The sequence below is a fragment of the Pongo abelii genome, chromosome 1 (genome assembly GCF_028885655.2).
Source record: "Pongo abelii isolate AG06213 chromosome 1, NHGRI_mPonAbe1-v2.0_pri, whole genome shotgun sequence".
Lineage (NCBI taxonomy): Eukaryota > Metazoa > Chordata > Mammalia > Primates > Hominidae > Pongo > Pongo abelii.
The window spans coordinates 66308216-66321276 of NC_071985.2; the positions used below are offsets into that span (position 1 = coordinate 66308216).

The following is a 13061-nucleotide window of genomic DNA, read 5'->3' on the forward strand; positions in this document are numbered from 1 at the left end:
GCCCACATTTAACTTACAGAAAATGTATTACATCTCAATTCCCAGATCCCAGGCCTTAAATCCCTTAGTGGACCTCAACTTGGTAAACATTTCTGCTTAGTAGCTAAAGGTTGTTAGAAACACTGAAGTATACATGTTGATGATACTAATTATCTACATATGCTTTAGAAATACTTTGGAGATTTTACTCCACTATGTTAAAATTTCACTCCAGCAATGTTCTAGTTCAACACTGGGTAAGCTTTCAAATAGATCTGCCTCATACTATGTTTTATGTTTAACTTTAGAGTGCTGGAATGATACTTCAAAGCATATTTTAGAAACTGCCCACCCACACTTACCAGAACTTCACATACAGAAATATATATGTGAAGAGAGTGTTAGTGTTTGAGGTTGAACCAAATGCAAAACTTACTAGGTTTCTAGACTAGAATAACTTACTTAGTGAAGATCTCATTAAGGTAGGGACCACCCACCACCACCAATTTAGAGAGTATTTCACAGAACCAGAGCTGGAAGCAATCTCAAGAAGTTTTCTAGTCCAATCCCCTATTTAGTAGGACTGCACTTAAATAATCCAAAAAAGATGGCTGTCAATCTGACTCTTAAGCTCTCCAAAATGGAGAATCCACAACATCCCACGGTCAGCCCCCTAAATATTTCAACTTAAAATTTAAGATTTTAGTTTTGACCTCAGGAAAGATACAGATATGTTCTTTTCAAATAATCCTTCACATGCCTGAATTCTTACTATGAAAACTATTTATAGACTTGCTTGTTCTTTTCCAGGCTGAACAGCCTAGGACATGACAAAGTTAGCTGTTCTTTTCACACACCCAACCTTATAAATCATATGTTACAGGCTAAGTATATTTTAAAACAAAACAAACTATTGCTATTTATAATTATCTATTATAATATCTTGCACATAGAAAATATCAACCAAAAAATGATTACCTGTAAAAACTATTTCGCATTGACTATTTTTGGCTAAGTTACACCTTAACTGTCCAAGTTCTACAATCTCTTAAAATGCCTGACTTATAAAGAACTTACAGAAATACTATGAAGCAGTTATACACAATTACCCAAGTATATAGATACCTAGAAATAACCAAGAAATATAAAATGTTCTTTGAAATTGTCATTTACTGTTTAACCCAGTGCCTAAAACAATGACGAATGAGAAGTCAAATATTTATTGAATACATGAACTGAAAAAAGTTAATACTTTTGACTTTCTCCTTATTTTATGCATTATACTACATTTAAACTGCTAATATCTTAACATACTAATAAAAGATCATTTTCACATATATAAATAGAATGAAGGTTAATGTTATCTCTTCAAATTAGTAAAATATATCCCTGTTAAATGAAACTCTCATTCCTTTCATTCAAACTACCACAATCCTGATGAATGCAAGCACAATAAAAATAATGAACTTGTTTTGGAGAATGCCAATATCTATAAAGCAGGTAACATAATCATATCTAAGAATACACAAACCATCAAAAGTAGTAGTAGTTTCAAAACTGAGGAGTTATTTATTTTTTTCCACTTTGATAATTTTTGTCAAATGGCAACTACTCAAGTGAAAACACTGCTATATTATATTTGTTTATACAGACTGTACCTCAGTTTAAATTGAAGGGATGATAAATGCAAAGATTTCACATACTTCGAATATAATTTTTACAAATAGTTCACACAGTTAAGTAACTACAAAAACTGGGAGTCAGTTTCCTCCAAATCTTATGCTTCCTGATTTAGACAAGACAAAAATTCTCTATTTCTGAAATCTAACCTTAAACTGTTCTTCCAATTTCTCTCGAAGAGGGCTCAACTTTTCCAAGCTCTTACTCAGGTACACATGACCGTGGAATTTAATAAAGGCCTTGATGAAGTCAGAAACACCCCACTTGGTTTTCACCTCATCTCGGCTGAAACGAAAGAAAAAATTTCCATGAATCTTAAGCAGCAAATTGGCTACAACTCCTTAAGGAGACACTGGCTTGCTAAATACTTGATACACAAAAGAGCTGTATTTGACTGATTTTTCAACTGCAACACACTCAAGATGAGTCAGTATTAACAGCCTGTGTACTCTTTTACTGGGACTGAATCAGATATTGATTGGATGAAATTCAGTGACTATACACAAATTATGAAAAATCTATATGTTTAGAAATAAGAGAAGCATAGGCTGTTATTTTCTGTAAACCAAATTATGAGGAATTAAGGCTCCAGGTTACAAAGTCCTCTTGGAAAGAAAAAAAAAAAAAAAAAAAAAAACAACCCTACCTTTCCAGTGCTTTAGAAAGTGCTTTTTGCAGATTAGTGGAGGCAGCTGGGAAAGGGAACTTCACAGCAATGCTTCTGCAGTAGTAGAAAATTGTGGTCAGATGGTCTCCTTTGGAAGAAGCTAAGATAGCCAACTGATTATAAGGCTGACCTACAGGAGAAAGTTAAGATTCTGGAGTAACCCCAAGAGTGACAAAGTCTTGCTATAAGAATACAAATGATCAGTGTTTAAATACTCAAACAATGGGGAGTATTTTTATAAGGTAGATATGACTGCCTCATTGCAAACCAGCATAAGGTCCAACAGCACACTTCAGCGACAGTACACACTATCATATACAGGTTAAACAGTCAATATTAGGGTAGAGAGCGGCTTCAGAAAGGGCTAGATTGTAAATAATTTCAGTTTTGTAGGCCAAAGGGTCTCTATCACAACCACTCAACTCTGCCACTGTAGTGTGAAAGCAGCCATAAACAAATATGAAACAAGTAGTGTGGTCAGACTACCATCCTTGCTTTAGACTCTTTCTAGAATCTAAAGGAATTTCAATGTCTTAATAAGAATGATTTAAATAATTAAATATCTGCTGTAATTTCTGTAACTCAAGAACTACTGCTAATGCCTAGTTTGGGGCCATTAAAAGATTATCTTTTAGGTAACAGATTGTTTTTCTGGGGGGAGGGGAATGGTGGTATCTAAAGAAATAATTATTCTATAAGCAATTAAGGAAGCCAGAGTTGTAGAAACAATATCAGATTACATTAAGAGATTCTATCTATATTGCTTTACTGACAATAAAAGTCATCTTACTTGTAAAAAAAAAAATTCATTTTAGTTTACATGGAATGTACAGTTAAATGGAAAAACATGACAATAACAAAATTCATTTATTGCTTTCATAAAACTTCAAAGGTGAGCCCTGAGTTATCTGCCACATTGTTATAAAGAACAAAGTGTCACGGTCAATCTCAGGTTGACAGGCCCACTCACCATTGGAGGGGACAAGCTGAGCTGCATGCCTATAGTAGGACTCTGCCTGGCTGGTCTGGTTTCTGTATCGAGCTAAGAAGAAGAAGAAAATTAGTTTTAAAAAACCCAAAAAAACAAATAGTAGGGTAGTATTTCCAAAACAGCTATAATTTTAAGTTCTAAAGATAATAAAGACATTAAAGTTAATTTAAAATTAAAGACAAAATACTTTAAAACAAATTAACTATAGGATTATGTGTGAAGTGTCCATCAGCCTTCTTTATTTGGGACATTCAGCATGTAACCAATTTTAAAGCTTACCTAGACCCCATTTTCAGGTCCTCCAGTGTCATGCATCACCAGCTCCCACTATGGACTATGCTGGTGACCTGGAGCCGGCCCACAAGAAGGGGTGAGTTATATGGCACTTAAAAACAAAACAAAACAAAATACACTATACAATATGATCTGAAAATTATGTATTTTTCAATATTTTATAAAGTGATTTTGAAAAATGTCTCATTCCTATCGCAGTATTAAATATGTGTGTGCAAAGATTATATTTAAAGCAAAACAACCTAAACACAGTATCAATGAATCTCCCTGCCAAACTCACTGCTTACTCTGATGTGACCTCCTCATGGAACCACTGACTTACAATATTAAGAAATCTAAAATTTCAAACTTAAAAGCAGTAATGTTCTCCATTCTTTGTTATTTGAGGACAAGCAAAACATAATCCTATAGTTAATTTGTTTTACAACCTTTCTAGGTCACCTTAAAGGAATGAACAAGAATAAATAAGTTATATAATATTCCCAGATAAAATACATATAATAGAAATACAAATTAAACTTTAAAAAGGAAGCAAAATTAAAAATCAACTTTTAGTCCACTGGTAAGAAAGAAAGAAGGCAATTTCGCTTCAGAAGGAGTAATTTATAAACCTCATTTATTCTAAAAGAGTATATTTAATTTAGAAATTATGGCACCACTTTGAAAAATTAAGCTTTGATTATGTTTTTGCTGTTTATCATTTGCCTATATAAATTACACAAAGTTGGAATAAAATTTAAATCTTAATATGAAAGTTACTTTCTTCAAGATGCTCTGCCAATCCCAAAAATATTGAGAAATTTTAAGTTCCTTAGAATACATTTTATAGTTTCTTCTTATGACTATCTAAATTGTGTGTGTATGCTCCGCTTAAAGGAAAACAGTTTCTTTCTATGACTATTCCAAAGAAAAGGAGGAACATATTATCAATTCCTTCACAGCAAAGGCTCACCAATGTCTCCAAGGTGGACGAGGCAGTGCTGGCAGATATAGGAACAGGAGCTAGACTGTGGCTTCACTATGGCGCTGGTATGCGTCTGTTTATTGCTGATAATTCCCAATTGGGAAGACTTCACACGGCATGGTAAATCTACATTAAATACTGTACACAGTTCTTGTAATAACTAAAAGAAACACAAAATTTAGTAGTAAGTCACAAGTGCTCTAAAAGTAAAGTTTATGAACTGTAAGATGTGTACCTAGGACCACATACTGCTGAAATCTGAACAAAAACTGCATGAAAATTATATGGTAATCTTTCAGGCCTGGCACAGGGGCTCACACCTATAATCCCAGCACTTTAGGAGGCCAAGGCGGGCGGATCACTTGAGGTCAGGAGTTTGAGACCAGCCTGGCCAACATGATGAAACCCCGTCTCCACTAAAAATACAAAAAAAATCAGCCGGGAGTGGTGGTGAGCACCTGTAATCTCAGCTACGAGGGAGGCTGAGGCACAAGAATCGCTTGAACCCAGGAGGCGGAGGTTGCAGTGAGCCGAGATCACGCCACTGCACTCCAGCCTGGGTGACAGAGCAAGACTGTCTCCAAAAAATATATATATATATATATATATATATATATAAAATATGTTAATCTTTCATAGGATAACTAGTATCATTCATTATAAATCATACCTTTTGAATTCTCAAGTATTATAGCAATCTAGGACGTGCATACAGCAGCATTTTAAAAAAAGATTATTTAACTGGATAGGATTTTCAGACACATTAAGCAAGTAAAGAAAACTACTACTCTCAGAAACCCAAAAATTATTAAATATTGGTTACAAATTTGACTTAAATGTAAGCCAAGGTATTTGTCAGACTTTAGGTATTTCTTGCAATTTATTTTCTTAAGCTATATGCCAATTCACGTCTTTGCATATACAACGAATCTCACAGTAGTGTACACCTTTACTGTATCACCCATTCCTACCTCCTCTCTTCTCTGTTCTTAAAGTATGAGGGGCTCTTCTTCCTAGTCAGAGCTAACTCTTCTGCCTGTGTGTGCCTATTGCTACATTCTTTTCTGGCTCCTGTCTGTCTCCCACCTCTCCATTCTTTCATCTACTTTCAACTTTTCATGCTTCTTTCCTATGGCCTACACACACCAAATGTCTCCCACAGAAAAAAACAAGAACAAAAAACAAAACAGAGCTAAAACACTCCTCTTGACTTTATAGCAAGCTTTTAATGTCTCTCCTTCTTCTCAACCAAATGCCTTCAAAGGAGTCCACACTTTTCATGTCTGCTTTCTCAATTTCTATTTACTCCTTAATCCATTATCAGCTGGCTTCCACACAACCCCTCTCCCTCCCCTCACCCAACCATCCACTACCACTCTACTGAAACTACTATCAGACAATTGGTTACCTAATAGCCAAATACAATGGATATTTTTCAGACATCATCTTATTGGACCTCTTTGCTGCACTTAAAACATCTGATCTTATGGTTGATTACTGAGCTGTTCCTAGTTATCTGTCATCCCTCCAATCACTCCTTTTCAGTCTCCTTCATAGAAAGGCTTTTCTCCTCTCACTTTGCTTGCCAAGGGCTTATTTCTTGGCCCGCACACAGTTCTTCACACTGTGAAGAATATTTACTTCACAGTTACTCAAATATTTACTTACAAATATAGTCATTCAAATATTATTATATTCATCCAAGTATGTGCTAGTATATCAGACACCCAGTAAACAAGAAAGATACAAAGATAAGTAAGAAAATATGTTTCCTTCAAGAGCTTGTAGCTAAATGGGCAAGTCAGGTACAAAAAGAGAAGTAGAGGGGGGAGAGGGAGGGAGAGGGGAAAGGGAAAGGAGAGAAGGACAGACAACATGACACACACTATAACCAACAGAATATTCTACATTTATAACATAACTTATTTCCCTAGGTTATCTGATAAATTTGTCTCACTTTATCCTTGTGATAAACTAGTAGCAACACAGTATACATAGATATAAAGCTCAATTTTTTTCAGATGAGGATGTGAAGGCAGAAATAATCAAGCGACTGGACTAAGGTTACAGATTTAGAAATATTTTGATTCTAAAACCACTCTTTCTAGCATGTACAGAATTCAAAATACAAAATAAGACACCCTAAGGGCTCAACTCAGAAGGATCTGAATCATGCCACCTTTTTCCTAAGATAAAAATCACCTCCATAACTAAATATAAATTCTGTGCACCCTTTCTCACTGGGTATGGAAATGATTTACTCCATCTTTACTTGTACATTTGTAATGGGCAAGAAATTCACTAACATAAAATTGGGTAAACAAGGCCAGGCATGGTAGCTCATGCCTGTAATCCCAACACTTTGGGAGGTCAAGGCGGAAGGATCACTTGAGGTCAGGAGTTCAAGACCAGCCTGGGCAGCAAAGCAAGAATCTGTCTCTATAAAATAAACAAATGAATGAATATAAAAATGAAAATAAAGTGAAATAAAAAATTAGCCACGTGTGGTGGCATGCAGTGCTATAGTCCCAGTACTTTGGAAGGCTGAGGCGGGAGGCTCACTTAAGCCCAGGAGTTCCAGGCCGCAGTGAGCTATGATATACACTGCACTCCAGCCTGGGTGACAGAGAGAGACCCCGTCTTAAAAAATAAATAAATTAAATTAAATAAAATGAATACATAAAAAAATAGGGTAAATAAGTTAATGTCCTGAACAGGATGGGTTAAGAAATAGAAAAAGCACAAGGTACAGGGCAGGAACAAAATATATATATATATAAAAATATATATATACCTACATATATATTATGAAAAAAACAAAAAAACAGTGGATAACTAAGAAACATAAGAGGGTTAAAGAACTGACTTCAATAGGTAATGAAAAAACAGACTGGAAAACTAGGCAAGGCTGCACATCTAGCAAAAACAAAAAAGAAAGATCACAAAAAATAAATAAAATTATGGTTGGAACATCATGTAGAATGCTTGTAATAAAATTTCTGCCTGAGCCCGAGTTTAAGTGGTGATATCAGACAGAAAAGCTCCTACTGGCTCAAAGATTCTGAGAAAGAGAGCTCTAGTTGGTTTAGAGGCAGTAACAAGATGGAACTAAAGAAGAGAAAAGGATGTTTCATAAATTGAACAAAACAATGTCCTACCTTCATATAGGTTGACCCTGATGTACATTACTTTGTAGTAGTTTCCTCAGTCTGATAAGAACTTAGTTACTTCATTATACAGAAGTATTGACTGGGAGATATTCCTAAGGCTGTAGCTGAATATTAATGCCTCTAGTTCTTCCCAAATTATAATCATGGAACTATAAAACTGGAAAATGAACCTACAAGCATTTGTCAACTCTCTTTTTTACAATCAGAAAGCTAAGCACCACAGAGGTAGTGACTTGTCCAAATAGTCACAATTAGCCCTAGAGCAGTACTAGAACAGTTTCTGGGTTCCTATTTATCAATTTTTACACTATCCCTTGTCTCCTCAGCTCTTTATTCCATGCCAAGAATGAAAGATTGATTATGAAGGTATAGAATATTACCTTTTAAACTAATACAGAAACTCAGTGATTACACTTTCTTTTTGGTTCCTATTTTCTTAGAATAAAGGCTACCGTTCTGTTCTTTGATGTTTAAAAACAACCTACAGCAGAATGGTATGTCTTTACTTTGACCAGGAATTTGGTTCTGCTTTAAACCCCATGCTTTAACTGGTTAACAAAATGGTAGCTAAGAAGTTAAAACTAAACCAGCCTGGGTAACATAGTGAGACTCCATTCTACAAAAAATAAAAAAAAGTAGCTGGTATAAGCCTGTAGTCCTAGGTATTTGGGAGGCTGAGCTGGGGGAGGATTACTTGAGCCAAGGAGTCTGAGGCTTCAGTGAGCTATGATTAAGCACTGCACTCAGCCAAAACGACAGAGTGAGCGTTAAAAAAAAAAAAAAACTAAAAAAAAAAACAAAAAACAAAAAAAAAAAACTAAAAAACTATCTTCACAGAAAATGTTACTGTGGATAACCAAGTACTAGTCTCTTCTCAATCCACTCTAATCAGGTTTCTATCCCCAACACTCTGCTGAAGTTACATTTCATCAATACAAAGACACCATAAATTATAAGATGAACCATCATCTTATATAATATTGGGAAAAAAACCACAAGTTATATGGTCACTTGTCATCTGTTATAAACTTATCTCTATTTCAGATATGTTAAAATATGAAAAAAAAAGTTTCAGAAATGAAGAAATATGGTATTCATTAAGTTCACCAACGACTTTCATGTTGTCAAACCTAATTGGTCACTTTAAATCTTCCTTTAATTCTCAACAGCACTGAACAGGGCTGATGACTCCCTTCCTTATTCAGACATTTTTCTCTTGGCCTCCAAGGCACCTTCTCTCTCTCATTTTCTTGATTGCAATGGTGGCTCCTCCTGTGCTAAATCTGTTACCATCTGACTAAGTCAGGGTTCTTTACTATAATCATAAAATTTTTATGATTTTATGATGTTTCCACTGGGCTCCAACCTTGTTTATTCAATTGCTTATTTCACATCTCTACTTAGATGTCAAACAGGCATCTACTTTAACAGGGAAAAAGCTACTTTCCCCCTAGTGTTTCCCATCTCAGTAAATGGTACAACCATTCGACTAGCTGCTCACACTGATAACTGTATTTGCTTTGACTCCTCCTTTACTCTGATTCCAGAAATTCAATCCAATCCATCTAATCCAAGTATGGCCAATAGGAATTAAAAGAGTTAACTTCCATAGCTAGCTTCCACAGCTGACCCCTTTATCCAGGGTTATCGTTTAAAAATGCAAATCTGATTATGTTCTTCCTTTGCTTACTTTCCAATTCCAATGACTTGCAACTCCTTCTTTTTTTTTTTTTTGAGACAAGGGCTCACTCTGTCACCCAGGCAGGTGGCGCAAATATGGCTCACTGCAACCTCAACCTCCTGGGCTCAAGTGATCCTCCTGCCTCAGCTTCCTACAGTGGCTGGTCCTACAGGTGTGCGCCACCGTGCCTGGTTGATTTTTAGATTCTTTGTAGAATAGGGTCTCACCATGTTACCCAGGCTGGTCTCAAGTGATCCTCCCATCTCAGCTTCCCAAAGTGTCAGGATTACAGGAATGAGCTACCATGCCTGGCCTGCAACTACACTTAAAATTCAAAACTCATCTTAGCTTATAAGGCCATATAACAATCTGGAATTTGTCTACTTTCTCAATCTGGTGCTAAATATGCACTGCATGTAATCAAGAAAGATTTGTGCAACATTATTGTTAGTAACACCATTATCCGTTTCAATTATTGATTAAAGACAATATAAAAATGCAAGTGAGGCCAGGTGCAGGGGCTCACGCCTGTAATCCCAGCACTTAGGGAGGCAGAGGTAGGTGGATCACCTGAGGTCAGAAGTTTGAGACCAGCCTGGCCAACATGGTGAAAGTCCATCTCTACTAAAAATACAAAAATTAGCTGGATGTGATGGTGCACACCTGTAATCCCAGCTATTCGGGAGGCTGAGGCAGAAGAATCGCTTGAACCCAGAAGGCAGAGGTTGCAGTGAGTGCCACTGCACTCCAGTGGCAGAGATTGTGCCACTGCACTCCAGCCTCCAGCCTGGGCAACAGAGCAAGACTCTGTCTTTAAAAAAAAAAAAAAAAAAAACAAAAAAAAACAAAAAAGCAAGTGAAAAGTCCTATTAATATTGTTAACTGACATCATAATGTAAAAATAAAAATAAAGACGTTTATTGATGCTTATTCTACAATTATCATAATTGCTCAATCACTGCCTGTGGAATGCAGTTGGGAAGAATCAATGCTTATTATAAAAAATTTTAAAAAATTTCAGAGAGTATCCATATTTTCCCTTTAAAAAACAATTTTTGAGACATTTAAATGATTTTATTATTCCCTTGCTTATAAAATGTTTTTACAAATACCACACTCCCTCAATAAAAATGATGCTTCTTTCTTTACTTCCTTACAGATCTGTTTTGATTTACCAATGTCTAGTTAAACCCTTGGGAATATATCACATGTATGTCATATAACGAAAAAAGATTAAGAATCATTTTTCAAGATGACAAACCAATCTGTATAATGGCTATTATAAAAATGTACTGCAGAAGGTAGATGCTTCCCCCTCCCCCCAACAGAGCCAGCTGCACCACCTCCTTCCTACTCCCCCTACTTTAGTCATGTTCCCAGTTCTAGCTTCTATTCATGGGGGAGGGAAACGAGATTTGAATCAGAAACAAAACTAAGGTTTTAAAACTGAATTATGCTTCAAAAATGGAAAGCAACCAGAATGTTATAGAATCTGTCCAAGAAATGATGGGAATCTGGGAATCCAACAGAGCATAGTTGAAAGCAGTGATTGAAAAAAAAGTTACCATTTTCATTAATATCCCACTGAACTGAGACTACTCAATTAACATGTAGAATCAAATTATATATATATAATTTTATATGATTTTCACTTAACAACAACAAAACAATCTTTTCATCTTATAAAATCTTGATAAATATCAACCTGTAATCGTTTCATGTTTCCATTCTACAGTTATGCCATAATTTAACTATTATTCTCTTGTAGAACATTGGTGTTGTTTCCAAATGTTAAGATTTGAATTATAATATCTATTTGTTTCCTTAAATGTGATTATTTCCCTCATTATTAAATATGCACTTATCTATGGACAAAGGAAAATGTATTGAAAAAAAAAATCCTGGTAACTTCTGTACTTCAACTCTAAATAAAATGAAAGGACAACAGAAGAAACTAGTGAAAAATGTTATAAATGATGACCTTTTGGGAAAACAACAAAATGGTGTCAACAGTATTTAAACTTTCACTTTAAACTCCCTAATGATTTCAATTTGAACAACTGGTCCTCAGGAAACAATACAGTATTAGAGAAGATGCTTTATACACAAAAATGCTAAACTGTTAACAAGGAAAAGCTTACATTATGTTTATAAAACAGATACAAAAATGGATATACAGTGTGGTCTTAAATATGCAAAAAAGTATAAAAACACAAGAAGAGTATATATTAAAGTGGTAATTTATCCAGAATGGGAGGATTAATGAACTTTTTGGGACTTTGTATAATTCACAAATTTCTTGAAATTGGTATGCATTATTTTTACAATCAGAAAACAAATATACCTATTAATGTATCCATCTTTTCATTCAGTCTAGATATTTCTTTGAAGGTAAAGATTCTGTCTAATTTCCCTCCATATCCTCAGCATCTAGTATTGTGCCTTACAAATAGTAGCCTTTTGACAGCTACTTGTAAAACGAATTAATCTTTAACATCTGCTTTAAGGACCAATCCCTCTCTCGAGAAGCATTCCCTCTCCAAAAGTATCAACTTTTTGGTTGCTGCTAAAAGTTGGCATAAATTTTAAAATAAATTTTGAGACTAAGAACCATACCTGAGTTCTTTCAAAAACAAACTCTGATGTTTTAGTCTAAGTAAAACATAAATAATCTCAGAAATGACAGTTATTTGAATTGTTCCAACACAGGGATTCTTTTTTTTGAGACAGGTCTTGCTCTGTTGCTCTGGCTGGAGTACAGTGGCACAAGCATGGTTCACTGCAGCCTCAAACTCCTGGGCTCAAGTGATCCTCCTGCCTCAGCCTCCAGAGTAGCTGGGATTACAGGCAGGCACCACCACAACCTGCCTGAATTCCTGGGCTCAAGTGATCCTTCCACCTTGGCTTCCCAAAGTGTTGTGATTACAGGCCTGAGCCACTGCACCCAGCAGAGATTCTTTTTTCTTCATTCAAAGAAATGATAAAATCAAAATGAAGCCAAAATATAGGCAGCAATGGTCAGGCAGTACTATAGTGAGAACTGGCCAAACATTTCTTTCAGTGCAAGATTCTCAAAACCCTGTCTTAACATTCATTATAAGATACTAATTTATATACAAAAATTTTGTTAATTACAAATGCTATTACAAATGGATGACATGGTAATTTTCTAACAGATTCTGCTTAAAGAAAATTCCATGGTCAAAAATAAGATTTATTTATTCTCTTACCTTGCCTGATTTAGAAGTTCTATCAGGACATGACTAAGGAAAAAGAAAATCTCTAGGGACAATGAACAATAGTTTATTATTCAAACAGAGGAAAAGCTACTCTACTTCTTAGTTTAATAACATCTCAAAACCCAGATAAATTCCATTGTATAAACAATACTACGAAAACTCACTTGATATTACAAATTTTGACTATTTCTTATCTGGCACAACATAGCTATTATTTTAATGACTATAGCTATATCCATAAATTCACATTTCCTCTAATACCACTTGTAACTGACTATTTCCACTGTTTCAATAAGGCTTTGTGCTCAATTATCCCTTTTATATTCATACAGTTAAACTTCCAACCTTTAAGCTAAACATCAACCTTTTTAAAAGCACAGCGTTTTTTTTTTTAAA

General features: G+C 35.1%; 1 protein-coding gene across 17 annotated transcripts in view; it reads right to left on the reverse strand.

The window, feature by feature from the left end:
* Positions 1-13061, reverse strand: part of SMG7 (SMG7 nonsense mediated mRNA decay factor) — an 82844-nt gene that overhangs the window by 22881 nt on the left and 46902 nt on the right. For all 17 annotated transcript variants that reach the window (XM_063726241.1, XM_063726235.1, XM_063726213.1 and 14 more), the window contains 4 exons: positions 4564-4735; positions 3297-3368; positions 2306-2456; positions 1809-1944 (listed from right to left, as the gene is read on the reverse strand). In XM_063726241.1, coding sequence (XP_063582311.1) covers positions 1809-1944; positions 2306-2456; positions 3297-3368; positions 4564-4735 — 531 coding nt within the window. The remainder of the gene's footprint in view (positions 1-1808; positions 1945-2305; positions 2457-3296; positions 3369-4563; positions 4736-13061) is intronic.